This window comes from Cannabis sativa, chromosome 4 (assembly GCF_029168945.1).
Source record: "Cannabis sativa cultivar Pink pepper isolate KNU-18-1 chromosome 4, ASM2916894v1, whole genome shotgun sequence".
Classification (NCBI taxonomy): Eukaryota; Viridiplantae; Streptophyta; class Magnoliopsida; order Rosales; family Cannabaceae; genus Cannabis; species Cannabis sativa.
The window spans coordinates 75,516,048-75,541,643 of record NC_083604.1 but is presented as its reverse complement, the minus strand read 5'-3'; the positions used below and the strand labels follow the sequence as shown (position 1 = coordinate 75,541,643).

The window sequence follows — 25,596 nt, the reverse complement described above, 5'->3', positions numbered from 1 at the left end:
TAATATAAAATACTTTATATATATGTTTATTTTGTTTTCTATTTATACTAATTTAATAAACAAAATAATAATATTCACATATGTTTATTATATCACTCTATATGTCATGTTTATTTTTAGTAATTTTAAGTATTGATTTATATTTATATACATTAATGTTTGAAATTTTGATATTGTATTTTATTAAAAAAAATCTTATTAAATTATAATAATTTGTACTAAAATTGTTTAATTAATTTTACGCAATTATTTATTTTGATTTTTAATAAATATATTTTATTATTTAATGATTAAAATATATGGTTTCATGTAATAAGTTTTCAAAATATATAAGTTTTTAAAATAATTTTTTTTTGTACATTTTTTGTAATTATGTTATTTTTGTTGTACATTTATGAAAAAACCATTAAAAAAATATGTAAATAAGTAGTGGAAAATTAAAATATAATTAATTCAAGAAAAAGTATATTCTAATGGTGTGCTAAAATTTAATGTAAATTTGACAAATAACAAATCAATAAATAAATATATTTTTTATATATATTCTAATGGTGTGTTAAAAATGGTTGTTGGTTTAATTTCTTTGGCTATTTGGTTATCATTTCCAAATGGGTAATAATAATCCTAGTCATTTTTGTAAAGCCAATTTCAAATAAAGATAATTTTGTTTCTGAAGGGTATATTTAGTTTTGGTAATTTTGAACATAAACATGAACAGAGTAGAAGAAAATACAAATCTAAACACAAGAGATTTCCATGTCTTTCTCACATAAAGATATGGGACACTAGTGGCCGATAACGTTGACTTTCAACGCCACCTCTTCATGACCTTCTTCCAAAAAAAGAAGAGCTTATTCATTGAGACAGAAAAACAAAGAAAGAATTGAAAATGGATTAGGAGAATTTGTGAAGAAAGTCTTTTTTATTTTTTATTTTTTATTTTTTCCCTCTTGTGAAAAAGAAGGTGACATGTCTTGTAGAGTTGATACAAATAATGTCATGGGGCAATAATTTCTCTTCTCTGTTAATATGCCATCATATTATTTTAGCTCAACATTTAACTTCACATTTAAGAGTTCAATAATCTCAGTAGAACTAGAAATAATAGAGGTTTAGAGGTTAAGTTATTATTAGAAAGAGATTTTTAGCTTATATATAAACCAATAAATTAATGGCAAACCAATAAATAAATATTTTTTTTATATGCTTTCAAAAATAAATAAATAAATAAATAAGTAAATATTTGTTATTTTTTTTTTTTAAAAAAAAGAGAGTAACTATGAATCATAAAAATAAATTTGATAAAAAATATGAGTTGTAAGGGCAATTCTAATGGGAAAACCTAAATTTAGTGTTAAATCAATACTAAACAGATACTATTTTAATATTAATTTTTTTTTTCCAATTCCAACTAGAACACTAAAAATTCACTAAAAAAAGTACAAATAAAAATACAGTGGTCTACAGTGCCCACTATTATTAGTGAGACACTGTAGACTCCCACCAAAATAAGAATACTATTTAGAGTTGAAGGTTTTTAGTGAAAAAACTACATCATATTTGGGTTTTTAAAGTACCATTAGAGATGGCCTAACAGCTTTAGTGTTTAAGTGTATCTTTTGCATAAATTTTTTAATAATTTGAAATTTAATTGTTTACCAAACATTTTTATTGCACAATTTTTTTTTTTTTAGTAATCAACTTTTAGAGCACTCTCAATCGGAGTTTTATAATAGTTAAAAAGGTAAATTGCGGCATAAATACCTAATGTTTTCGATTTTATACACTTAAATACCTAATGTTTATTTTTGGAGGCAAAAATACCTAATATTACAATTCTCTTACACCGTTACTACCACTTCTGTTATTAACTCATAAATATGCACACGTGGAGGGCCCAAATACATTACATTTATTTATTTTATTTGAAAATTTAATATTCTTAATATAAAAAACTAAATATTACTTGTTTTTTTTTTAAAAAAAAAAAGAGAGATGCAATACTTACCATAGCTGAGTGAAGCAGTGTAGTATATGTAATGAGAACAATTTTTTTTTTTTTAAACAAGTAGCATTTAGTTTCTTATATTAAGAATATTAAGTTTTAAAATAAAATAAAAATAAATGTAATGCATCTGAACCCTTCACGTGTCCATATTTATGAGTTAACGAAGTGGTAGTAACGGTGTAAGAGAATTGTAACATTATGTATTTTTGCCTCAAAAAATAAACATTAGGTATTTAAGTGTATAAAATCTGAAATATTAAGCATTTATGCCGCAATTTACCCTAGTTAAAATGTAAATTTTTTAAAGAATAATGCTAAATATTAGCTCAATCAAATAAGAGGTAAACTCATCTTTATTTTAGCTATTTCTCTATCCACATTTAGCTAAATGAAAAGTAGTTTTTAATATTTTTTTAATATTATTTTAACTTTTCTAATCACATCTTACACTCGTTACTCATATAGATAATATTTTATTACATATATATATAATATTTTATTTATAAATATTATTATTTAAATGAAATATAGAAGAAAAATAAAAATGTTGCTGTATAATGTAATGGAAAAGTTTGATGTAAAATAAAAAAGTAAAATTTTAATAATGTATTTTAAAAGATAGAATACAGAAACTGTTGTGAGTGCTCTTAAAATCCAAACGATAATATGTTTGAATTTAATTTGGTATGTATTAATTATTAGGATTATTAATACATAAGAAATTAATGATATGTATTGATTTATATTGTAATTATTAGGAACTTGGTGAAGAGTCAAGGTCATTGTGTTGTGTTTGCTTGTTCGGGTCCAGACTCAGAATATTGGTATGGATTAGGGTCCAAGTTACTGGTTAAAGTTCATTGTCGAGGTTCAGGTCTAGAATCTTAGATCTAAGTCAACCCCCTCAGTGTTAATAAAAAAGCATTTATTATTATAATTTTATATTTTGTGTCAAATATAATATTATAAGAGTATCGAGTGCTAAAAATGTGGTTTATTGTTATATTTTAGTACATTTAAGAGAAATACTATTCTAATGATGTTCTAAAAAATGTGTCAAATTTGGCACATGCTAAAAATTGTGCTGAATTTGGCACAAGATATAACATTGTGTCAAATTTAATCCACGATAAATTTTACTTTTTATTTACAATAGTGCCACTCATGATATGATAATGATATGTATATATTTTCAATAATTATTAATATAATTATATTTTTTATATATCTTTACATTAGAGTACAATTATAAATAGTGGGCTAAATATAATACAAACTTAATTTTTGTACCAAATTTAACACAAATTTTACATTTTGCATTAGAAAAGGTCTAATAGTAGCATTAAATTTAAATTAAGCATTATATTTGATCATCGTATACTAGTTTTCTTCTCTTTCTCCTTAATTAACTTCTCTGTTTTTTTTGTGTGGTGTGACAGCAATTAATAACTGCCATGTGGCAACAAAAGAAAATTAGAGGACGCGCTAGTACATACTCATCATTAAGATTTTCATAGGGGCACTTTTAATTTAGTTAAGTTTCCACAACAATTAATAAATACGTAAATAAATATGATGATATGTAGAGACAGACAATAAGTAATTAATAAGGACTTGAAATAAGAGAAAGAAAGGGAGCCTTTGGTCTTAATTAGTAGATTAGATTAGTGGCAAGCTTTTATCTGAGTTTTTATAACACTTCTTTCTTTGCTACTCTTCAACAATGGCCAATTTTCACACAAACTTTACTATTCCCACACCTCCTCATTTTTTCAAGATTATTCTTCAGAAAACTCTTCATGACAACAAGATAGTAAGTACGAAGTATCTATATATGTGTATATATATATATATCTTTTCTTTCTAACTATTTTCTGTGTTCAGTTGAGGAATATTGTTAAGAGTTTCAATGGCTTGAGCTGAAAATGGACTGTGTTGATCTAACAGCTATATAAACTCAAATACTATATTATGACAAGGATGACAATGGAAAGCTATTATATTAAAAAAAATATTTATAGACTTATAGTTAATCTTGTGTTATGTTGATTTTTATATGTATTTTTTTCAAGTACTATTTATACAGTTTATCATGAATTTGATAGCAACCATGACTTTCTTGAATTAATTTTCAGAAGTTATATATATATGGTCTTATTTTTGCAATAACAATTTATCATGGTCTTGTCTTGTGCAGCAAATACCAAAGATATTTTGGGTGAAATATTGTGGTTGTTTATCAAGTCAAGTATTTCTTAAGCTTCCATGTGGATCAACATGGGAGGTAGGGTTAACAAAAAGTAGTGATGGAAAGGTATGGATAGAAAAGGGTTGGAATATTTTTGCACAAAATTGTTCCTTAAGCCGAGGAAATCTCCTTGTCTTTAGATATGAAGGGAAATCTCAGTTCCATGTTATCATATTCGACATTACCACTACAGAGATAGATTATTCTTCTCATTTTGAGAAGCATAATGTTGTTGATTCTGATGAAGATGAGGATTCTATTAGAGTCTTGGAAAATAGGGGAAAATCTCCAATACCATGTTCTGCTAGGCCCCATAAGAAAATGAATACTAAATCTAAAGGTATTAAAACTGATGAAGCAATGCTTTCATGTTAATTGTTAACATTTTTGTTTTGTGTAATGTGTTGAATATGTTTTCAGTCATGAAGTGGGATTTGTCTGATAAAGATTGTGGAGAATCTTCTCTACCACGGTGGATGGAACCTGAATATTTTTTAGGGAAACAGAAGTTAAATGCAAAAGACAGGGCTGAAGCTGTCAAAAGAGCTAAAGGTTTTAAATCTAAAGACCCCTTTTTCATGGTTTTCATGCAACCATCCTTTGTTGGAGCTAAGTATAATATGGTAATTAGTGATTATATATATGCTTCTTACAAGTTCAATTTAAATGTTTCTCATATTGACTTAATGTATTCTTCTTGATCTTTTGTTGTGAAGGTTATACCATTTCTCTTTACAAAATATTACCTCCTCAGCAGCATTAGTAATTCTCAAGATGTAATCCTTAAGATTCAAGATGGCAGAACCTGGTCTGTTAAGTACTACGTAACATTGGCTGAAGGATCTCGGAGAGCCAGATTCGAGACTGGTTGGAAGGAATTTGCTGTACATAATAATTTGAAAGTAGGTGATATTTGTGCCTTTGTTTTGAGGAAAAGTATTGGGGTAATGTTGTTTGAAGTTGTTACTTTTTGTGGAAATTATGGAGTAGTGAACTCTCCTATGTTACCAGGTAAAAACATGAATTTGGCTCATTCTATCACAATATTATAATCCCACATCGACTAAATGTGGGATTGGTTAGAAGTTTATAACTACTCGAGTGTTTTTATTTTATGATGCTGCAGAACTTAGTGCCAGGACAAAAGGAAGCCAGTCATGTAAAGTAGAATCTTGTGACATTGTGAACAAAAGAAATGGCTTAAAACCATTTATTAGCTTTGCTAAAACTTCAGCTCATAAAGGACCAAGTTCTTCTCAAACTAAAAGGCCATCCTTTACAGCTACTATGAGTGATGCCTATGCAACTGGTCGTTGTTATTTAGTAAGTTTGTTTTCTCTTCAGTTTTAACAAATTATCAAGTTTTGTTTACTCAAAAACTAAGTTTGACTACAATTATTTCTATTGTTTCACATAATGTGTGTTCTTTGCTTTTCATTTTGAACAGGTCTTGCCATGCAAGTTTGTGAAGGAGTACATTAATAAGAAAGAATGTGAGGTAAGACTTTTGGTTTCGAATGGTAGATGTTGGTTTGTCCAATTGAAGGTTAGGCAGATAAACCAACGTCCGACAGCTGAATTGTGCCGAGGCTGGAGAGCATTCGCCTTGGAAAATAGTCTGCGAGCCGGCGATATTTGCACATTTGAATTAACTATTGACAATGGCAATGAAGTTTCATTTAAAGTTTTCATTGATAAGAAGAAAGGTTAGAAATTGTCTTAACCATTTATAATTGAATGAATTTTTGGTTTTAAGTACTAACTTTAACTTACAATTTGTTGCTTTCAGTTTCAAATAAGAGAAGAACTATTACACCATCCAAGCGAAAGAGAAACCCTTGTGTGAAAATTGAATCCTCTTCTGATTTTGAGAAAGCCAAGAAAATCAAAGTTGAACCTAATTCAGGTATATATGTGAATGTGTATGCATGATTCTAGAATAATGTCATAACATTTATGTTAATTAAGAAGAGTGGGCTTACATTTTGTTTATAAATTAAATGTTGACAAGTCTATATATGAAAGGTCCTTACTTCCAAGTGATTTTGCAGCTGAGAACTCTCTTTAGCAAGGAGATGTGTGCATTTTGAGCTGAATAAGAGGAATCAAGCTGAGATGAAAGTTTACACATATTTAGAGAAAGTGATTTGGCTCAAGACTAGTAAATTTTGTAGTTATATATCTAGCAATGACTTAGAGGGTTGCTTTAACTAACCCTTAATGTTATGATTATTTTTTTTATCAGCTTTTTGTAGTTAATATTATGACTCTTGAACTGTATAAATATATTTATTGTGATATAATTTTTGGTGTATTTTAATTTTTTATCTTAATTTTAATTATTTTTATTAATTTTCTAATATTATTATATATATTTAAAAATAAAAAATTATATAAGATATTTTATATAAGAAAATTTTAATTTAAATTTAAAAATTTAAAATATTGTAAATATTTTTAACATATTTTTAATTTTGTTGGTTTAACTTTGAATAAAAAATAAGAGACAATTCCACTTAATCGGATACACAACTATTCATTACAATATCTCACTTAAGTTTTATTGTACATATAAAATATGTATGGGTATACTAATTTAGTCGCAATAGTTAAAAAAAATCCTTAAAGATTACAATCTCAAATATTATTTTAATTTTTTTTTTAAATACATAACCTAATTTAAAAATTTTAATAAAATGTAAGTTAGATTATTTAATACATAATAAATGATCTGTATTAACTTGTATTATAATATTTACAAATGATTCAGGGTCAACTCTAATCTTTTATCTAGATCCAGGGATCCGGACCCAGACTTGTGATTCGGACCCGAGACCCAAACTCGGGATTCGGATCTGGGATCCGAGACCTGGACCGAACTCAGGATCCATACCCAGACCCGGATTCAGACCCAGGACTCGGACCCGGACCCGGGTACCGTACCCAGGACCCGCACCTAGGAGCAGACCCGAGACTCGAATGCGCGACCGAATCCGCGACCGAACCCAAGAGGCCCGAACAAGGACCGTGACCCCAGACCTAGGATCCGGAACCGGGACCCGGACCACAAAGCTTACAGGACATACCAAGCCTATCTTTAAAAAATATTGGCACAAGACAGCACACTACATTTTTTTATGGCACGACATGACTTATATTTTAAAAAGTACGATATAATATGGATCGGGCAAGCATCACAGGCACAAATTTAAGTTGAAGTTGTGAAACACTAAACACAACTACTTTACCAATTGAAGCTAGTTCAAGTAGCTATAGAAAGGCATGGGAGGGTACATATATTGGGTCCTAGGATCAAATCCTAAATTACAATGTATTTTTATATATAATCACTTTAATAAAAAAAAACAACTACTTATTTTCTTCTCTTACAGGTGGTGTTGGCTGGGACAGGTAATTAATAACTGCCAACAGAAGAAAATAAAACGACGGCTAGTAGCATTAAAGCAGGCCCTGCTCTGCATCATCATTAAGATTTTCATATCAAAATAAACATATGTGGCAGTTTTAATTTAATTTTCCACAACAATTAATAAATACATTAATAAATATGATGCTATAATACATATAGAGAGAGACAGACAATAAGTAATTAATAAGAGAAAGAAAGAGTTTGCTATTATCTTGAGAGGACATCGCCTTTGGTCTTAATTAGTAGATTAGTGGCAAGCTTTTACCTGAATTTTTGTAAGACTTCTTTCTTTGCTACTGTTCAACAATGGCCAATGTTCACACAAAGTTTAATCCTACACCTCCTCATTTTTTCAAGATTATTCTTCAGAAAACTCTTCATGACAACAAGATAGTAAGTACAAAGTACCTATATATATATATACCAAATATGACATTTATATGTATTATTCAAGTACAGAATTTTCTTTTTCCCCTTGTAACTATTTTCTGTTTTCACTTGAGGAATATTGTTAGAGTTTCATGTTGGATTAAAATCCTCAATATGGGCTCATATGTATATTAGTGTATTGCTATTTGAAGCTTGACCCAAAATAAAGTGATCATTTTAGTAATTGTGGGTCATTGGGTATTAAAGTGTCATGGGCTAAATGTGTAGATACCCTAAGCGATATTTCTAATTTATTGAGGGGCTAAATTAGAAATACTTAAAATTAATAACCTAGCTATGAGGTTATAAATTGGTAGTGGTCCCCAAGAAACAAGAGCCAATTTCTATTCTCATCTTCCCCATCAAGAGAGAAAATTAGAAAACCTAAGTCTTGTTTTCTTGGAAGATCATTACCCAAAATCACCACAAAGATTATCTCTACAAAATGGATTAAGATCATCACTATCTATGAATTAAGGTACGCTTCCGCCATTTGAATTTTTCTCTTTGAATCAACAAAGGTATTCTTTAGATCTATAGTTATACACTTATAATTATATGTAATATGTTTATCTATAGAATTGAATTTTGTTGTTGCATATTTTATGAGTGATATAGAATCTAACAAGTGGTATCAAGAGCCACTTTTGATTGATTCTTTGAGAATTTAAGGTTTATGTTAAAGAAATTTGGAAAATTTAAAAATTAGGGTTATGGTCTTTCCATTTTTTTGGCTTGAGATATAAATTTATATATGTTTATATCATGATGATTAAGTAATGCTATTTTTTGGGTTGAAATTTTATTTATTTGTTTTGGTTTCATAATATATCGTTCTCCTCTGATGTATTGATGTATTGATTTTTTATGACTACCGTATAAATATAACTTGATGTTTGATTGCCATTGAATCAATGGTTTAAGATAAGTTATGAATTACAGTAGCACACCCTCGAGATTACAACAATACTCATTCCAAATTATTACTACAGTTACCAATAAATTCAAAATACATGTTATATCTTTTATCCTAATATCAATTTCGTAGTATTTTTTTTTCATTAAGGGGATTAAGCTTTTGGATATACATATATGGGAATTAAGGATTTAGTAAGATATTATTTGGTATATATTTATTGTATTCATTATGTAAATATATATATGGGAATTGAGGATTTGGTAAGATATTATGTGGTATATATTTATTGTATTCATTATGTAAATATATATATGGGAATTGAGGATTTGGTAAGATATTATTTGGTATGTATTTATTGTATTCATTATTTAAATATATATATATGGAAATTAAGGATTTGGTAAAATGTTATTTAGTATATATTTATTGTATTTATTATTTTTTATTTGGGATTGATGTGTTATTATATATTGAGATAAAGTCAAAACTCATTTGAATCAATTTTGTTCAAATTTGGCATACTAAAATTTTAAAGTTTGTCTCTCATTCTAAATGAGTTGATTGAAACATGATGTCGCCAAAGCAACCTCTCTTGTGTAGATTGCTCATGAGGAATGTTAGATGTTTGTGTGTGTGTTTCTCATGTAAGTATTGATCGGCCCAAAGGAAGGTTATACTTATTTTGAGGGCACACATACTTGTGGTGATAAATATGTGACAATTATAAGGTTTCCATGTGAACAATATGTACAAATTCAAAGATTGACAAATTGTTTGACAGGATTTATTGTCAATATTTGATTGCTACAACAAGAGTACCGCTTACAGTTAATATTATTGTCCAAAGACTTGATATTAATGGTGTGTTTGGTATCTTGAGATGGGATTTGCCATTATTTGAACTTATTTTGTTATGTTGATTCTTTTGTGAACCCTTGGTTATTTTGTTCTATTTTTTTGCTCATGTTTTAGTTATATCTACCAACATAAAGTTAATTCTCATGCCAATGAGATAAATTTTTAAGTAAAGGAAAGATGCAAATATGCTTCTTTAACTACCTTGTTTAAAGAAAGGATAAGGACAAAGATAAAATTCAGTATGTTGCATATGGAACACTGTTAAAGAAAGTGCAAAAGATTTTAGATATGGAATTATCTATGACTTTTACAAAAGGAATTAAAATAAGGTTAAAGTGTTCCAAGTATGTCATTAGACATATCTAATGAAAATAAGTTTCTCACTATGGTTTGTTTTGTAAATGATTTAATTTATTGTACCTAACTATACTAAATAAGTAATTTTTTATGAAATTTCTTATGTAAGTATACTATGGAAGGTTATCTATGAAACTAAAAGCCAAGTGATGATGAAAGATTCATCTTTAGGGGCAAAAGTGAAACATCTACATATGAGGCTATAAGGATATTCAAACTATGGTTAAAGACTAGTTATTTTTTGGATTTGGAAAAGACTTATACAGTATCATCACCTAGATGAGTTTTGGTTTTGAATTCTATTTTGAATAAGTTAGGACATTCTTGTTCATTTAGAATTTAAAAGTCTTTTCCAATATTGGTTCTACTAGCTCTTTAATTTATGTATTTATTGAAATTTGCCTCATATAAAGAAACCTTATAATTTCTCTTATGGTACAAAATATAATTGAATCATGAGAATTCTATTATACTTTGGTATAAGTATTAAGATTATATCTCCCAAAAGGAGAATAGAAGGATTTATTTTTAATAGAATTCTTGATCCCTTGATTTAATAAATTTTAGATTTTATAAAGGGGTAACAAACAAACATAAAGAAATCAAGCGACAAAATAAAAGTTTCATTATCTAAGAATTTATGCTATATTTTGGTAGATCTTTCCTCATGGTTTCATGGAATGATCAATAATAGTATCTTGTCTTCAGACTAATGAAACTTGTTTTGTTCATAAGGCATTAATCTTTAGACGTTTCTTTTAAATTTTTAAACCATAGTTGACAAATCAACTAGGTAAGAAAATTAAAATCGTTGAAACTAACTATGATGGTTAACACTACCATGGGAGGTATGACGAATCAAGTGAATAACGTCTAAGATTATTTTGCACAAATACTAAAGAAATGTAATTTCATCTTCCAATACAAAATGTTAGGCAAATCTAACATGAAGGGTATTTGAGAGATGTAATTAACATTTATCTAAGGACATGACTAGAAGTGTGATAATTCATTCTTCGTCATGAAACTCGTTTTTTGAGGAGAAACACTTAAGAATGCAACATAAATTTTGAACTGTGTATCAAGTAAAGTATAAGTTAAAACTATTTATAAACTAAGGTTGTGGTTAGACTCATAGTCTAACATATAGATATATTCTATTTGTGGATGTTCAATTAAGATGAGGTCTTATAAGCCTCATAAAAGGAATGCGAACTCCAAAATAGTAAGGAACTATACTTTACTGTATACTCTAGTAATTAAAAAAGCTACAATTTTTGTGATCCCACATTATGGTTCAATTTTGAGACGAGAAACTTTAATAATTTTGAGGATGTTGAGTTTGGGAGAGAAATAAGATTATTATAGATATTGTTCTTGAGAAGGAATTGACGTTAAACTCAATTCCAACTATCACTTTTGACAATGTTTAGTTTTTCATGACTTTCATTGATCAATAAGTGAATCCAGAACCTTGATAAGACAATATCAAACAACTTCTCAATCAAGATATGGTAAATGTTTCAGATAATCAAACTCAACAACCTCAAAGGTCAGTGTCATTAAAGAAATCCATGAGAGAAAGGACATAAGGAAATAATGGAATGATAGACGATGATCCAATCAACTTTTATCATGCCATGAAGGTTCCAACTCTCGAAACTGGACTGATATCATAAATAAAGAGTACAAATTGATGTGAGACAATAAAGTTTTGGTATTTTTCCTATTGCTATAAGGTGTAAAACTAATTGGTTATAAATAAATATTTATAATCAAGAGGGATGCAAATTGCAATGTGGAGAAATGCACATTATGTCTTGCATGTAAGGAATTACTTATAAAGCATATATTTATTATTTTGAATAGACTTTCTTTGGTTTAATTGAAAGACTATTTCAAGACAAGCATGACACTGACTGCTCATTATGGTCTTGAGTTATATCAAATGGATTACTAATGTGTCATTTATCAATAATGATATTGATGACAAAAGTTATGTGTGCAACGAGAAAACTTTGTGTCCAAAGATCCAAAGAATATGGTTTGCAAATTAGGAAAATCCATGTGTATACTCAAGTAAGCTTCTCGTGAATAATTACACAATTTTCATTAAGTATTCTCATTTGGTTTTTTGAGATAAAAGCTTTTGATGATTGTGTATATATCACAGGTTCAGTGGGAGTAAGAATATGATCCTGGTATTATATTGGTGAACAATTGCTTGCCATTAATGATATACTCATTTTGTATTAGGAATTCAATATATGTTGAGAATGTTCTTGAAATATTCTTGAATTATAACAAAAGAGATATATCAATAAAGTATTCAAAATTTTTGGCATGAAAGATACTATACCAGGTGATAAGCTTGTAGCTAAAGAAAATAAGGTGTCTAAATTATTGCCCTAAAAGCAACCTTAGAATTCAAGAAATATAGAAGATTTTTAATTTACATTGGAATCTAATATATGCTCAAGCATGTATGTATTTGTACTTATACATATTAAGAATGTTGGATAGATATTTAAGTAACCATATAAGGAACTTTCGGTATGCAGCCAAATAAGCTATAAGGAATTTAAGGAGAACAAAATACTATATGTTCACTTATCGGAAATCAGAAAAAAGAAAATGTTTGGAGATCATTAAGATTTCTGATTCTGATCTTATAAAGCTTTTAGTTGTGAGATTTTTTGTCACATATGGCTGCAAAATTAAGAATGGTTTTGAAAGCTATTAAAGATATATTTTGTGACAATAAATCAATCAGGTTGCATTTTAATAACAACATGAACTCTATAAGGTCAGAGGCACATTGACTTTGAGCTAATTGTTATTAAAATAAAGTTCAGAGTAATAAGGTGTCTATAGAACATAATAAGGACAAACTCCATATTTTGTGTGATCTGGATCATTAAGAATATACCACTTAAGGCTTTTCAGGAGCGTATTGCTCATATATGGATGTGGTATTATTTAAGATTGTGCTGGTTTAGTGGGAGTTTGTATTTGAGATGTTCTATCAAGCTGATACATATTTATGGTTTGATTCTGCAGATAAAGTATGGATTTAAGTTTTGAGTACTCTGAATGTATTCTTTCTATTGAGGTTTAAGTATAAGGTTAGAAAGAATTAATAAAGAATTGATCTCAATTAAGGAGGACCAGTTGGAAATAGACATGCTAAGATCACATTTGCATGTAATTTCCATGCTACGCATCCATGATTGATCTATGTCATTTGGTTATATTGATATACGTGACCATTAATGGGTTTAGCTACGATAAATGTTGCGAAGGCCGCTTTGATCCTATGTTAGTATAATTAATGGACGAGATTGTTTTGAAATACCTATAATTATGATAGCAAAAGTTAAGCGCTTATAAGGTTACACACTATCAGAAAACATATGTAGCCCAAGTGGGAGATTGTTGGATTAAAATCCTCAATATGGGCTCATATGTATATTAGTGTATTGCTATTTGAAGCTTGACCCAAAATAAAGTGATCATTTTAGTAATTGTGGGTCATTGGGTATTAAAGTGTCATGGGCTAAATGTGTAGATACCCTAAGCGATATTTCTAATTTATTGAGGGGCTAAATTAGAAATACTTAAAATTAATAACCTAGCTATGAGGTTATAAATTGGTAGTGGTCCCCAAGAAACAAGAGCCAATTTCTATTCTCATCTTCCCCATCAAGAGAGAAAATTAGAAAACCTAAGTCTTGTTTTCTTGGAAGATCATTACCCAAAATCACCACAAAGATTATCTCTACAAAATGGATTAAGATCATCACTATCTATGAATTAAGGTACGCTTCCGCCATTTGAATTTTTCTCTTTGAATCAACAAAGGTATTCTTTAGATCTATAGTTATACACTTATAATTATATGTAATATGTTTATCTATAGAATTGAATTTTGTTGTTGCATATTTTATGAGTGATATAGAATCTAACATTTCACAGAGAGTATGAGTGAAGATAACAAATAAAGTTTGAGCTGAAAATGTCTTGTATTGATCTAACACCTATTTGTACTCAAAGACTATAACATACGTAAAACTTTTATTTAAAATAACATCTAATTTATTATAAAAAAGTAGTTTAAATTAGTGCCCGTTATAAATAAAAAAAATATTTAAATTTTAATTAGTTATATTAAAGATTGTTTATTATTATTGCTATTACATTCATATTTTTTGATATTTTAATTGTAATACTATTTAGTTATAACATCTAAATAAAAATATAATTTATCTGGTACCAAGTCTATTTTTAAATAGATAGAAATTTTACTTGTATATAGACTCGTAGTTAGTCTTGTTTCATGTTATCTATAATATTCTTTTTAAGTACTGATTACATAGTTTAGCAAGAAGTTGTTAGAGCATTTATATATGTGTATATATATATTTTATATATGGTGTGGTCTTAGGCTGCAGTGATGTAGTTATGTTTTCTGGTCAATTATTGTCTTTCACTAACATTTTATTTTGATCTTGTCTTGTGCAGCAAATCCCAAAGACATTTTGGGTGAAACATTGTGGGTCTTTATCAAGTCAAGTATTTCTTAAACTACCATGTGGATCAACATGGGAGGTAGGACTAACAAAAACTAGTGATGGAAAGATTTGGATAGAAAATGGTTGGGATAAATTTGCACAACATTGTTCTTTAAGTTGGGGAAATTTCTTAGTCTTTAGATATGAAGAGAACTCTCTATTCCATGTTATCATATTCGACAAAACCACTACAGAGATAGATTATTCTCTTTTTGAGAAGCATAATGTTGATATTGATGAAGATGAGGATTCTATTGAAGTCTTGGACAACTTTTCTCCAATACCATGTTCCAGTTCTAGGCCCCACAAGAAAATGAAAACTAGTACTGATTATGGTAATTAAAACTAATGGAGCAATGTTTTCATGTTAATTGTTAATATTTATTGTTTTGTGTAATGTGTTGAATATGTTTTCAGTCATGAAGTGGGATTTGTCTGATAAAGTACGTGGAGAATCTTCCCTACCAAGGTGGATGAAACCTGAAATCTTTTTAAGTAGGCAGATGTTGGATGCAAAAGACAGGGCTGAAGCTGTCAAGAGAGCTAAAGGTTTTCAATCTAAAGACCCCTTTTTCATGGTTTACATGCAACCATCCTTTGTTGGAGCTAAGTATAATATGGTAATTAGTGATTATATATATATATGCTTCTTACAAGTTCAATTTAAATGTTTCTCATATTGACTTAATGTATTCTTCTTGATCTTTTGTTGTGAAGGTTATACCAATGCTCTTTGCAAAATATTACCTCCTCAGTAGCAGTAGTAATTGTCAAGATGTGATCCTTAAGGTTCAGGATGGGAGAACCTGGTCCGCTAAGTACTATGTCAGACTGGATAGAGGATCTCCCAAAGCTAGACTCGAGCATGGTTGGAAGGAATTCGCTATTCATAATGATTTGAAAGTAGGTGATATTTGTGCCTTTGTTTTGAGGAAGAGTATTGGGGTAATGTTGTTTGAAGTTGTTACTTTTTCTGGAAATGGAGTAGTGAACTCTCCTCTGTTACCAGGTAAAAACATAATTTTGACATATTCTATCATAATATTTGGTCCTTGTGTTAGGATCCCACATCGACTAAGTGTGGGATTTGTTGGTCGTTTATAAGTACTAGGAAACCCAAAATAATCGCTTGTTTTTTTAATGAGGTTGCAGAACTTAATGCCATGACAAAAGGAAGTCGGTCGAGTAAAATAGAATCTCATAAAATTATGAACACTAAAAGGCCATCCTTTACAGTTACTATGCGTGAAGCCTATGCAACTGGTCATTGTAATTTGGTAAGTTTAAACATGAAAAACTCTCAATTTTCTGTTTTACTCAAAAACTTAGTATGCATCTATTTCCATAACATATAGTGTTTGACTACAATTTTCTATGTGGTGTTTGTTTTTCATTTGGATAGTTCTTGCCGTACAAGTTTGTGAAGGAGTACCTTAATAGGAAAGAATGTGAGGTGAGACTTTGGGTTGCGGATGGTAGATGTTGGTTTGTCCAATTGAAGGTGAGGCAGGCAAATGGATTACCAAAGGCTGAATTATGCCGGGGCTGGATAGCATTTGCCCGAGAAAATAATCTGCGAACGGGTGATGTTTGCAAGTTTGAATTAAGTGTTAACAATGGCAATGAAGTTTCAATTCTAGTTTCCATTGTTAAGGGTGCTAATGTTGTGGATGATGCATATAACAAGATAGGTTAGAAATGCTGATAAGTGATAACCAATATTTATAATTGAAATGGATTTATGGCTTTAGTATTAACTTACTTACAAGTGTTGTTTTCAGCTGCAATTAAGAGAAAAGCAACTACACCTTCCAAGCTAAAGAGAAATCCTCATGTGAAAGTTGAATCTTCTTTTACTCATCAGAAACTGAATATAAAGAAAGGACATGAGAAAACTAAAGTTGAACTTTCAGGTATATTTCTGATGTGTATGATTCAAGTATTTTACTTTCTTGACCATTCCCAAAAGACTCACTTTTTTGTTATTATTTTATTTGGTTGCAAAACTTAAGCCATGCCAAAAGGAAGTGGCCTAAAACAAACTACAGTTCTTGAAAGAGGAAGCTCTTCTCAATCTGAAAGGCCATCCTTCACAGTCATTATGCACGAAACTTATGCAACTGGTCGTTGTTATTTTGTAAGTTTCTTAGTTTAGTATATAAAAACTTATCAATTTCTTTGTTTTACTCAAAAACTATAATATATATATTTCCAATGTTTCACAATATAGAATGTTGTATTCTTATAATTCATTTCATTTTTGGACAGGTCTTGCCATACAAGTTTGTGGAGAAATACATTAAGAAGAAAGAATGTGAGGTAAGACTTTGGCTTCCGGATGGTAGATGTTGGTTTGTCCAATTGAAGGTGAGGCAGGCAAATGAATATTCAAGAGCTGAATTGTGCCGAGGCTGGAGAGAATTCGCGTTGGATAATAGTCTGCAAGCCGGTGATATCTGCAAGTTTGAATTAACTATTGAGGATGGGGATGAAGTTTCATTTAAAGTTTCCATTGATAAGGATTATGATTATGATGATGCATATAACAAGAAAGGTTAGAAATGCTCATAACAAATATTTATAATTGAATGCATTTATGGTTTTTAGTATTAACTTACTTACAAGTCTTGTTTTCAGTTGCAAATAAGAGAAAAGCAATTACACCTTCCAAGCTAAAGAGAAATCCTTATGTGAAAGTTGAATCTTTTTTTGCTCATCACAACATGAATATAAAGAAAGAACAAGTGGAAATTAAAGTTGAACCTAATATTTCAGGTATATGATTCATTCAATAATAATGTCAAACAAACAAATACTTAAGAAAAGTCAGCTTAAATTTTTGTTTATAATAAACTAAATGCAGACATGTCTATGAAACTGAAATCTGACAATCAAGGCAGAGCTTCTAAGGCAGCCAGCAAATTCTTCTCAAAAAATCCTCACTTCCAAGTCGTTTTGCGATCAAATCACGTGTATGGATATCAATTGGTATGTTTAAAATTTTGCTTCTATAAATATATGGTTTAGTTATGAATCCATACCACTTTGTATGAAAGATCAATATTTTATACTAGTTATGATTATTTATTCTTTCAGCCTTTTCCAAGGAAATTTGCAAGGCAATATTTAGAGGGAAAGGCTCAAGATATGAGTCTATGGGTTGGTGAGAAATATTGGGTTGTGAAGTTATTACTTTATACATCAAAATGTGAGTTTGGTGCTGGATGGGCTGCATTTGCAGTAGAAAACTCTCTCATGCCAAAAGATGTGTGCATCTTTGAGCTAATTAACAACAATCAAGCTGAGATGAAAGTTCACATATTTAGAGAAAGTGGTTTGGCTCAAGACTAGTAGCTTTTGTAATTATACTGAAGGTTTTTCTCTTGGAGGGTTGCTTTTAACTAACCCTTAATATTATGACTTATTGTTTGTGAAGTTAATATTATGACTCTTGAAGTACTATATTTGAAGTGTGTTTTGGTGTATATTGGTGTTTGTTTGTGAATTTATGATACTATTATAATTCCCCAAGTTATGATTTCTCCACATCGTTTGGAAATACATTTTACCCTTGTTTTATATAAGTACTATTTACTATAGGGTAAGCTTGCTTTTTCACTAAAAATATTTTAATAAATTCACAAAAAAAATTGTTTATTGGAAATAGGAATAGGGGTGTTCATAAAATAACCGATCCAATCCAATCCGCACGATCCAATCCAATCCAATCCAATCCGCAAAGTGTGGATATCCGCACTTGTGCGGATTGGATTGGATTGGAAAATTCAAAATCCGCACTTGTGCGGATTGGATATTGATTGACATGTAAAAGTAACCGATCCAATCCAATCCACACATATTTATAACAAAATTAAAAAATTATATATACAAATAATATTTTAATATAAAGAAAATAGTTTTTTAAAAGTCTAATACATATAATACAATTATATTGCAAACTTAATAGATAAAATTTATATTCTATTCTTATATATTTTTTTCCTACATACAATTTACAATAAAATTAAATATTTTTTTATATATACAATTTTTTTCTTCCTTTGAATTTGTTATTTGTTATTTTATTTATTTAATGTGTTGTTGTAGACATAAAATAATTATAATTTGTTTTATTTTGTTGCTAGTTATGTGAAGAAAAAAAAATATTTTTTTCATAAATATTAAATAATTTAATATTAAAAAGTAAACAATCCAAAGTAACCGATCCAATCCGCACTTTTGCGGATTGGATTGGATTAGATTTGAGCTATTGTGCGGATTGGATTGGATCCAAAAAATGAAATCCGCACTTAGTGCGGATTGGATGTTGTTTGACCAAAAAAATGCGGATTGGATCGGATGAACAACCTTAAATAGGAAGAAGAAAAGAGAAATATTAAATCTAAATTTATTTGTTTTTGTTATAGATGATGTTAAGTCAGATCCGATATGATAAACGAAACAATAAATCGGACATGGATTTATGTTCTTAGACTTAAAGGGAAGAGTATTTTGTAAATGTTTAGAATCTGTCTTTCATGATAAACATTGGACCTAAATGGTAACCTAGCTAAGTTTAAACATCGCATGAAGGGATTGACAAAGGAAACTGATCTTAGTGGTCATTCAAGCTTAAACTCTCAGAATATCATCAACTATCATCGATTATAGAGGTGGAAATCGTTAAGTCGATCATAGAACTAGGTTTGTGTGGCTGTGTTTTTGAGATGAGAGTAAACCCCTAAAACCTAAAACCCTTGTAAGAAGGAAGAAGAACTTGAAAATATTAAAACCCTAACCATGATTTAAGTGGTTTTATTTTGAGACTTTTACAAAAATACTACTAGATTTTGGATCAAAGTTTACAATTTTACTACTACACAGATTTTTTTGTGTAACCATTTTATATTAGGGTTTTATTTAGTGTAGGGTTTCATTGCATTTGGGCTGGTCTTTGTTAGGTCGAACACTTAGGTTCCTTTGAGTGTAGTCGGCTTGCTTGTTGGGCTCGGTTTTGAAACAAGTTGGGCCTATTTGAATGTATGAGTTTTAATAACATCAACATCTTTTTATGGAGGCATAATCTGATGTAAAATTTTGAAAATACCACAATTTCTTTGTATTAATCTTTGCATCCTAGTTGTGTTGGAAAGCTGTAGATTTTTAACAGATGAAAAATCAATTTTATCTGAATGCTAATTGATTGGATCTAGATTTCTAACTTGAATATAAAACCAAAGGAATAATTACATTAGACACAATTTTTTGTAAAATATTTACATTTTTACGTTCAAAGAATATTTTATTTTACATTTTTACGGTTTTCTAAAAAATAATACGAAAACAACATAAAATCAACAAAAAAATTATATAAAAGTAACATGAAAATAACATCAAAATAACAACAAAAAATAACATACATATAACAAAAAATCAACAACAAATTAATAAGATTACAATATAAAAAAACCGTATTTTATGTAAATAAAATCAAAAAAATCGTACAAATGTTTAAAATTCCGTGAAACCGTATTTTTGTAATTTTTTTGTTGTTTTTATGTTTTTGTAAAATAATCCCAAAACAAAAGGCAAATCAAGAACACTAGATTTACAAACTTCATCTGACCTTAGAAACACATTCTAGGTGACTATTGCTTGAGTTCCATTGAATCGGGTAAAGTAACTTTCACTATGAAATCCTATGAAATCAATCAAGATACAATATCCAATTCTGATTACAACTCAATCAAAGTAAACAGAGATGAATTCATACGAAAAATTCATCCAAACTCTTTCAAAAATAACTTTTAAATAAAAACAAACACTCATAATAGTTAGTTAGTTAGAGCATAGATGAATTAAAATAGATATTTACTAATTGCCAATACAATGGGAAATGATATTCTAGCAAAGTATGATTGACTTGGTTGGTTATCAGTTTGAAGATTAAAGAATCTCCAGGAACCAATCTGTTGTCTTTAGCAAATGCAGGCCATCCACCACATAAAACCACTCCACCTCCACAATGTGCCAAGTTAACATCCCAACAGTTCTTCCCCACCTTAAGTCTTACAGCTTTCGGGTTTTCCTTAAAAAACTGCCTTGAAAAACGGATTGGAATGCGCTGCTGAAAAATATTCATGTGTAGTTTCACAATAATAATAAGTGAAAACTTATTAATACTATTTATAAGATCATAAGCTAGCTAGCAAGCTACTCCACTCATTGTCAATATCAATATCGGTTTTGAAATGAAACCTCATTATTCTCATCTTACCATACATTTCAACCTATTCTACTTTCTCAGCCATAATCACATTCTAATAATATGTAAATATCAAAATTATAATGAGTATAGAGAATCCCATATGCATAATTAAGTAATTGATGAAACATATAAAAACATATGACCATACTGAAATGTTGGAAACTTTTTGTTGTTCAAAAGAGGCATTCAATTATAAAATGATTTATTAATCTGTAACAAATCATACCTGCACCCGAGAACCAGACACCGCCAATTTCACTCGGAAAGTGGGATTAGACTGTTTAATCTCTCCTCCAAACAATTTGCCATCCTTTGAAGATGAAGCAGTGCCATTAATAGCCTTGCTGCTAGTCCCAAACTTCATAGTATTGTCCTTAACATATCAACAAAGTTGTATTAGCATACTAAATTCAAGAACACTTAAAATGTAAATAATTTTGAACCTTTATTCACCTTATTGTTAATTAAGTTACTAACCTTCAGAATCTGCTCGATTAATGGTAACTTGGAACTTCATTTCATTTTTATCAATAAGTTCAAAGATACAAACATCTCCCACTTTCAAATGATTTTCATCAACAAATCTCTGCCAATCCTTTTTTCGAAATGCAGCCCTTCGAAATGGGCAAGTACTTCTAAGACGTGCATAAAGTCTTACAGGCCAAATCTTGTTTTGATCATGAAGAACATATAGAGTAATATAATGGCAAGAGTTTTCATCCACATTCTGTCTCCAAAAATCTTTTGGTAAGGCCTAAAATCATTAAAACAAGTAAAGAAATTAGTATAACTGTATAAATAAAGACAAAATTAGTATAACTGTATTAATTAATTTACAAAGAAAACTTACCATGTCATATTGATTATGTAAATGTGCTTTTTGTATGACAGACTTGAAAAATGGATTTTGGGATGCCAAGTTTTCATTCCTAGATAAATCTATTTCTTTTTCTTTCTCTTTTGTAGTCATTAAAGTCTTAATGCTAGGAACAACAAAATGTTCTCCTAATCCATCACCCCATTTAGCACAAGCCTTAAACCTCCCTGTAAATTTATGCAAAATCAAAATGTTAATAAAACACTAACATAAACATGTAATATACAATACAAAACAATTTAACCAAAGCTTTTTTCTTTGGAGAAGGAAATGGTGGTGACTGACTGTTGAAGATATTATCATCACAATGAAGATCTTGGTTTTCTTCACCTATCTCGGGTAAGGGTAGCTCATCGAAATCGGGATCTATCTTATCAAAATGTTTGGAATCATTAACAGGGTAATCTATTTCTGATCCATTTTCATTCACTATGACTACATGAAATCTAGATTGGCCTTCATTTCTAAAATACAATGTATATCCACATTTTATGGAGTGATGCCTTGCAAACTCTGGCCAACCTTCACCCAACCATAGATGATCATCATCATCAAATTTGGTCAATTTAACTTCCCATGCTCCACCGCTAGGAACTTTTAGGACTATTGGGTTTGATGTATCAATAGTACTAGTCCCATATTTCAGCATAGACTAACTTGAAATTTTCTAGAAATTAAGCATGCATGGAAGAAAGAAAATGCCAAAAGTTATTGTTATTATATATCATCAAGCCAAGAAATTAAAATAACTAAAAAGGAAAGCTTACAAGCTTATTGTCAAATAGATCATCTTGTAAGAGTATCCAACAAATGTAAGGTGTAACAGGAGAAAAATTGGTAGACATTGTTGATTGTTGAATTAAAGAAAAAAAAAACTTCTTTACCTTAACCTACCATACATTATGTTTAAAATAAGGGGTTTATTCCTTCAATAAAGTTCACAATATATTCTTTGGAAAATTCCCAACATTTCCATTGATTCATTGATTTCTTGTTTGAAATGGGTAAAGTTGATTAATTAGTTGGAAATTATTATTAGTTATGAGAATAGAAATTTAAGGGCTTTGACACTTGCCAGTTTCCAAAGACCAACACAACAGGTCTCAAAACACAAACATTGATCACATGCACAATACAAAAACATAAGTTAAGTTTTTTTAGGGCTCAAACTGATTGAATCTATCTGAAACTTCTGGTTCTACCAAGATAAGGTAAGGTAAGTTATGAAAGAACAAACAAACCTTTTGGGGTTGTGGATTTGTAGAAACTTCTTCATAAACACATGCCTTCCAAGTACTCTTTCTTCTCTACCTCAAGAAGTGAGCATTTATTTATAAAAAGAGAAAATATTGTAATGACTTCTAATAAAAGTAAAGAAATTGACACACGATTAGACATCTCATATTAATTTAAAAATATGTATATGTTTAAAAGGTTAATATAGAAAATCAATCTTTGAAGTTTGATATAGAAAATTTGGTTAAATCCAGTGTTTTCTATATAATTTTTCATTCCATACCAAATAAAAATTCATTATTTTTTATTTTCTACTTTTTTTCCCTTACATTTTTTTTTTTTTTTTTTGTTAAAATCCAACTTCAAAACACAGTTTTTTTTTTTTTTTGAAAAAGACTTCAAAACACAGCTTAACAAAATAAAAATAAGGTATTTTTTCTCATATAGCTTTATTTTTTTACTCTCATATAAGAAATTAAACAAAAAAGGAAAACTCAAAGTTTTTTTTTTCAAAAATACGGTCTCTACAATAACTTTTTCAAATATTCTAGATCTGAAATTATCATGAGCTCACCCAAACAATCAAAGATCTACTCCATAATCAATGTAGCTTCTCCAAACAACACCACCAACAATGTAGAAGTTTTTGCCGATCACCATGAATGCCGACGAGAAAGCTTTTACCGATCACCATGAACTCCGGCAAGAAACTTTTTTCGATCAGCCATGGAAACACGACAGCAATAGAGATCTCCATGAAAAGTTGACAAGAGAAGGTCACGATTAAGGCAAATCTCCATAAATGTTTATTTACTTGCAAAATTTTCTGGGTTTTTCTTAGTAAAAACAAATCTGATGTTGATTAGTATGTTTGCTTTAATTATTTTTTTAATCAATTATTGTTTAGTTGATTCACATATATTGGTGGTTTTTCGTTCATATATTTTCGTATTTTCTGGTATTTTTTGAAAATCTGGAATGAAAACAGTGAATTGAAGTTCTGGACAGTATAATGAGAACAGTGAGTGTGTTTTAAAATTTTAAAATAAAACTATGTTGTTTTAACTTTGTTGTCATGTTTTTTTTTTTTTGGTTGTCCATGATCATAAAATAAAAGATGTACAAAAAATACAATAACAACACAAAAATAATGAGAAATTGATGTAATTTTATTATTAAGAATAATAAATAATGAAATAGAGAAATAATTGTGTTGACGACAAGAGAAAAAGAAAAAAAAATATTGTATCATAACATCTTGACTCATCTAATCTAAAAATAATTGAATTATTTATTCAGTAGGATTAATCTTTCCATAATTTTCAACATTAAAAATAAAAATTGAAAAGATGAAAGTATAAACATAAATTTTAAAATATATAAAAAAAAAAGAATAAAAAAATTATTTTCATGTTGTTATGAAGTTTCGTTTGCGTTGTTAACATCTTGACTCATCTAATCTAAAAATAATTGAATTATTTATTCAGTAGGATTAATCTTTCCATAATTTTCAACATTAAAAATAAAAATTGAAAAGATGAAAGTATAAACATAAATTTCAAAATATAAAAAAAAAAAAGAATAAAAAAATTATTTTCATGTTGTTATGAAGTTTCGTTTGCGTTGTTTTGAAATATCTTATCTTTAACTTGAAAATACTATGTTAGACCAAGTTATTTTCAAGTTGTAGTAAAGTTTTTTTATGAGTTGTTTAATCAAAAAATACAAGCTACCAATATTTTAAATGTTTTCCTTGATAACTAGGTTGTTATTTAATGTTTCTGAAGTAAATTAAAGTAAATTCATACTGAAAATTGGTTAATCTGAATAAATTGGTGCAAATAATTCACATTTTAAAAAAAATAGTAATACATTTAAGGTCATTTCCTGATTACTGTCATGAATAGTTGTTTATACTGTTAGGTTTTATGCCCTAAATAAAACTCTTTACAATCTGATTAGTTATCAATATAAGAAATTTGAAGTGATTGATGTTTGCATGAATTTTACATGCTAATGGTTTAATATGTTTAATATGTTTATTACATTCATACACACAAAATCAGTTAAATCCAGATCATATGTTTATTCACAATTACAGTATCGTCAACACAGTGGAATGTGATTGTGATCATATGAATCAAAAGTTTTGGTCCCTGTTTCATCAGTGTTATTGGATTTACACTAATGTGATAATCGGCGATGATGTGTACTTACACTTGGAGTAAGTGTTATGTTCTTTCCAGGACATTAGTAAAGTATACTAGTTTCGAATGTATGGAGTATACATTGGACTGGACCGATATTGCAACTAAGTTAAGATATTACAAACTTACCGTTATACATATCTTTCCAAGTCAATATCAGTAGTTGATCTTAAGATTGAAAAGAATCT

The 25,596-nt window shown here is 29.0% G+C and overlaps 4 protein-coding genes across 4 annotated transcripts; 2 read left to right on the top strand and 2 right to left on the bottom strand.

Annotated features, from left to right (window-relative positions):
- The first annotated feature begins 3,567 nt into the window (after positions 1-3,567).
- LOC133037388 (B3 domain-containing transcription factor VRN1-like) lies at positions 3,568-6,589 on the top strand. Its single transcript, XM_061114545.1, has 8 exons — positions 3,568-3,821; positions 4,206-4,596; positions 4,677-4,879; positions 4,973-5,267; positions 5,383-5,579; positions 5,704-5,962; positions 6,046-6,162; positions 6,308-6,589. The coding sequence occupies exons 1-8, from the start codon at positions 3,732-3,734 to the stop codon at positions 6,322-6,324; spliced, it is 1,569 nt and encodes a 522-aa protein (XP_060970528.1). The 5' UTR covers positions 3,568-3,731; the 3' UTR covers positions 6,325-6,589.
- A 1,335-nt stretch (positions 6,590-7,924) lies between these two features.
- Positions 7,925-18,362, top strand: LOC115712191 (B3 domain-containing protein LOC_Os12g40080-like). The gene is made up of 12 exons (XM_030640442.2): positions 7,925-8,079; positions 14,771-15,155; positions 15,238-15,440; positions 15,538-15,829; positions 15,973-16,097; positions 16,223-16,511; positions 16,602-16,733; positions 16,833-16,957; positions 17,089-17,374; positions 17,458-17,595; positions 17,684-17,808; positions 17,917-18,362. The coding sequence occupies exons 1-12, from the start codon at positions 7,993-7,995 to the stop codon at positions 18,169-18,171; spliced, it is 2,442 nt and encodes an 813-aa protein (XP_030496302.2). The 5' UTR covers positions 7,925-7,992; the 3' UTR covers positions 18,172-18,362.
- A 2,257-nt stretch (positions 18,363-20,619) lies between these two features.
- LOC115713778 (B3 domain-containing protein Os06g0112300-like) lies at positions 20,620-22,535 on the bottom strand. Its single transcript, XM_061113082.1, has 4 exons — positions 21,939-22,535; positions 21,566-21,842; positions 21,315-21,461; positions 20,620-20,947 (listed from the first exon to the last, which is right to left on the bottom strand). Exons 1-3 carry the CDS (start codon positions 22,056-22,058, stop codon positions 21,436-21,438), a joined length of 423 nt encoding a protein of 140 aa, XP_060969065.1. The 5' UTR covers positions 22,059-22,535; the 3' UTR covers positions 20,620-20,947; positions 21,315-21,435.
- LOC133037162 (B3 domain-containing protein At1g49475-like) lies at positions 22,094-22,614 on the bottom strand. Its single transcript, XM_061114005.1, has 2 exons — positions 22,210-22,614; positions 22,094-22,132 (listed from the first exon to the last, which is right to left on the bottom strand). The coding sequence occupies exons 1-2, from the start codon at positions 22,612-22,614 to the stop codon at positions 22,094-22,096; spliced, it is 444 nt and encodes a 147-aa protein (XP_060969988.1).
- Between the last annotated feature and the right edge of the window lie 2,982 nt (positions 22,615-25,596).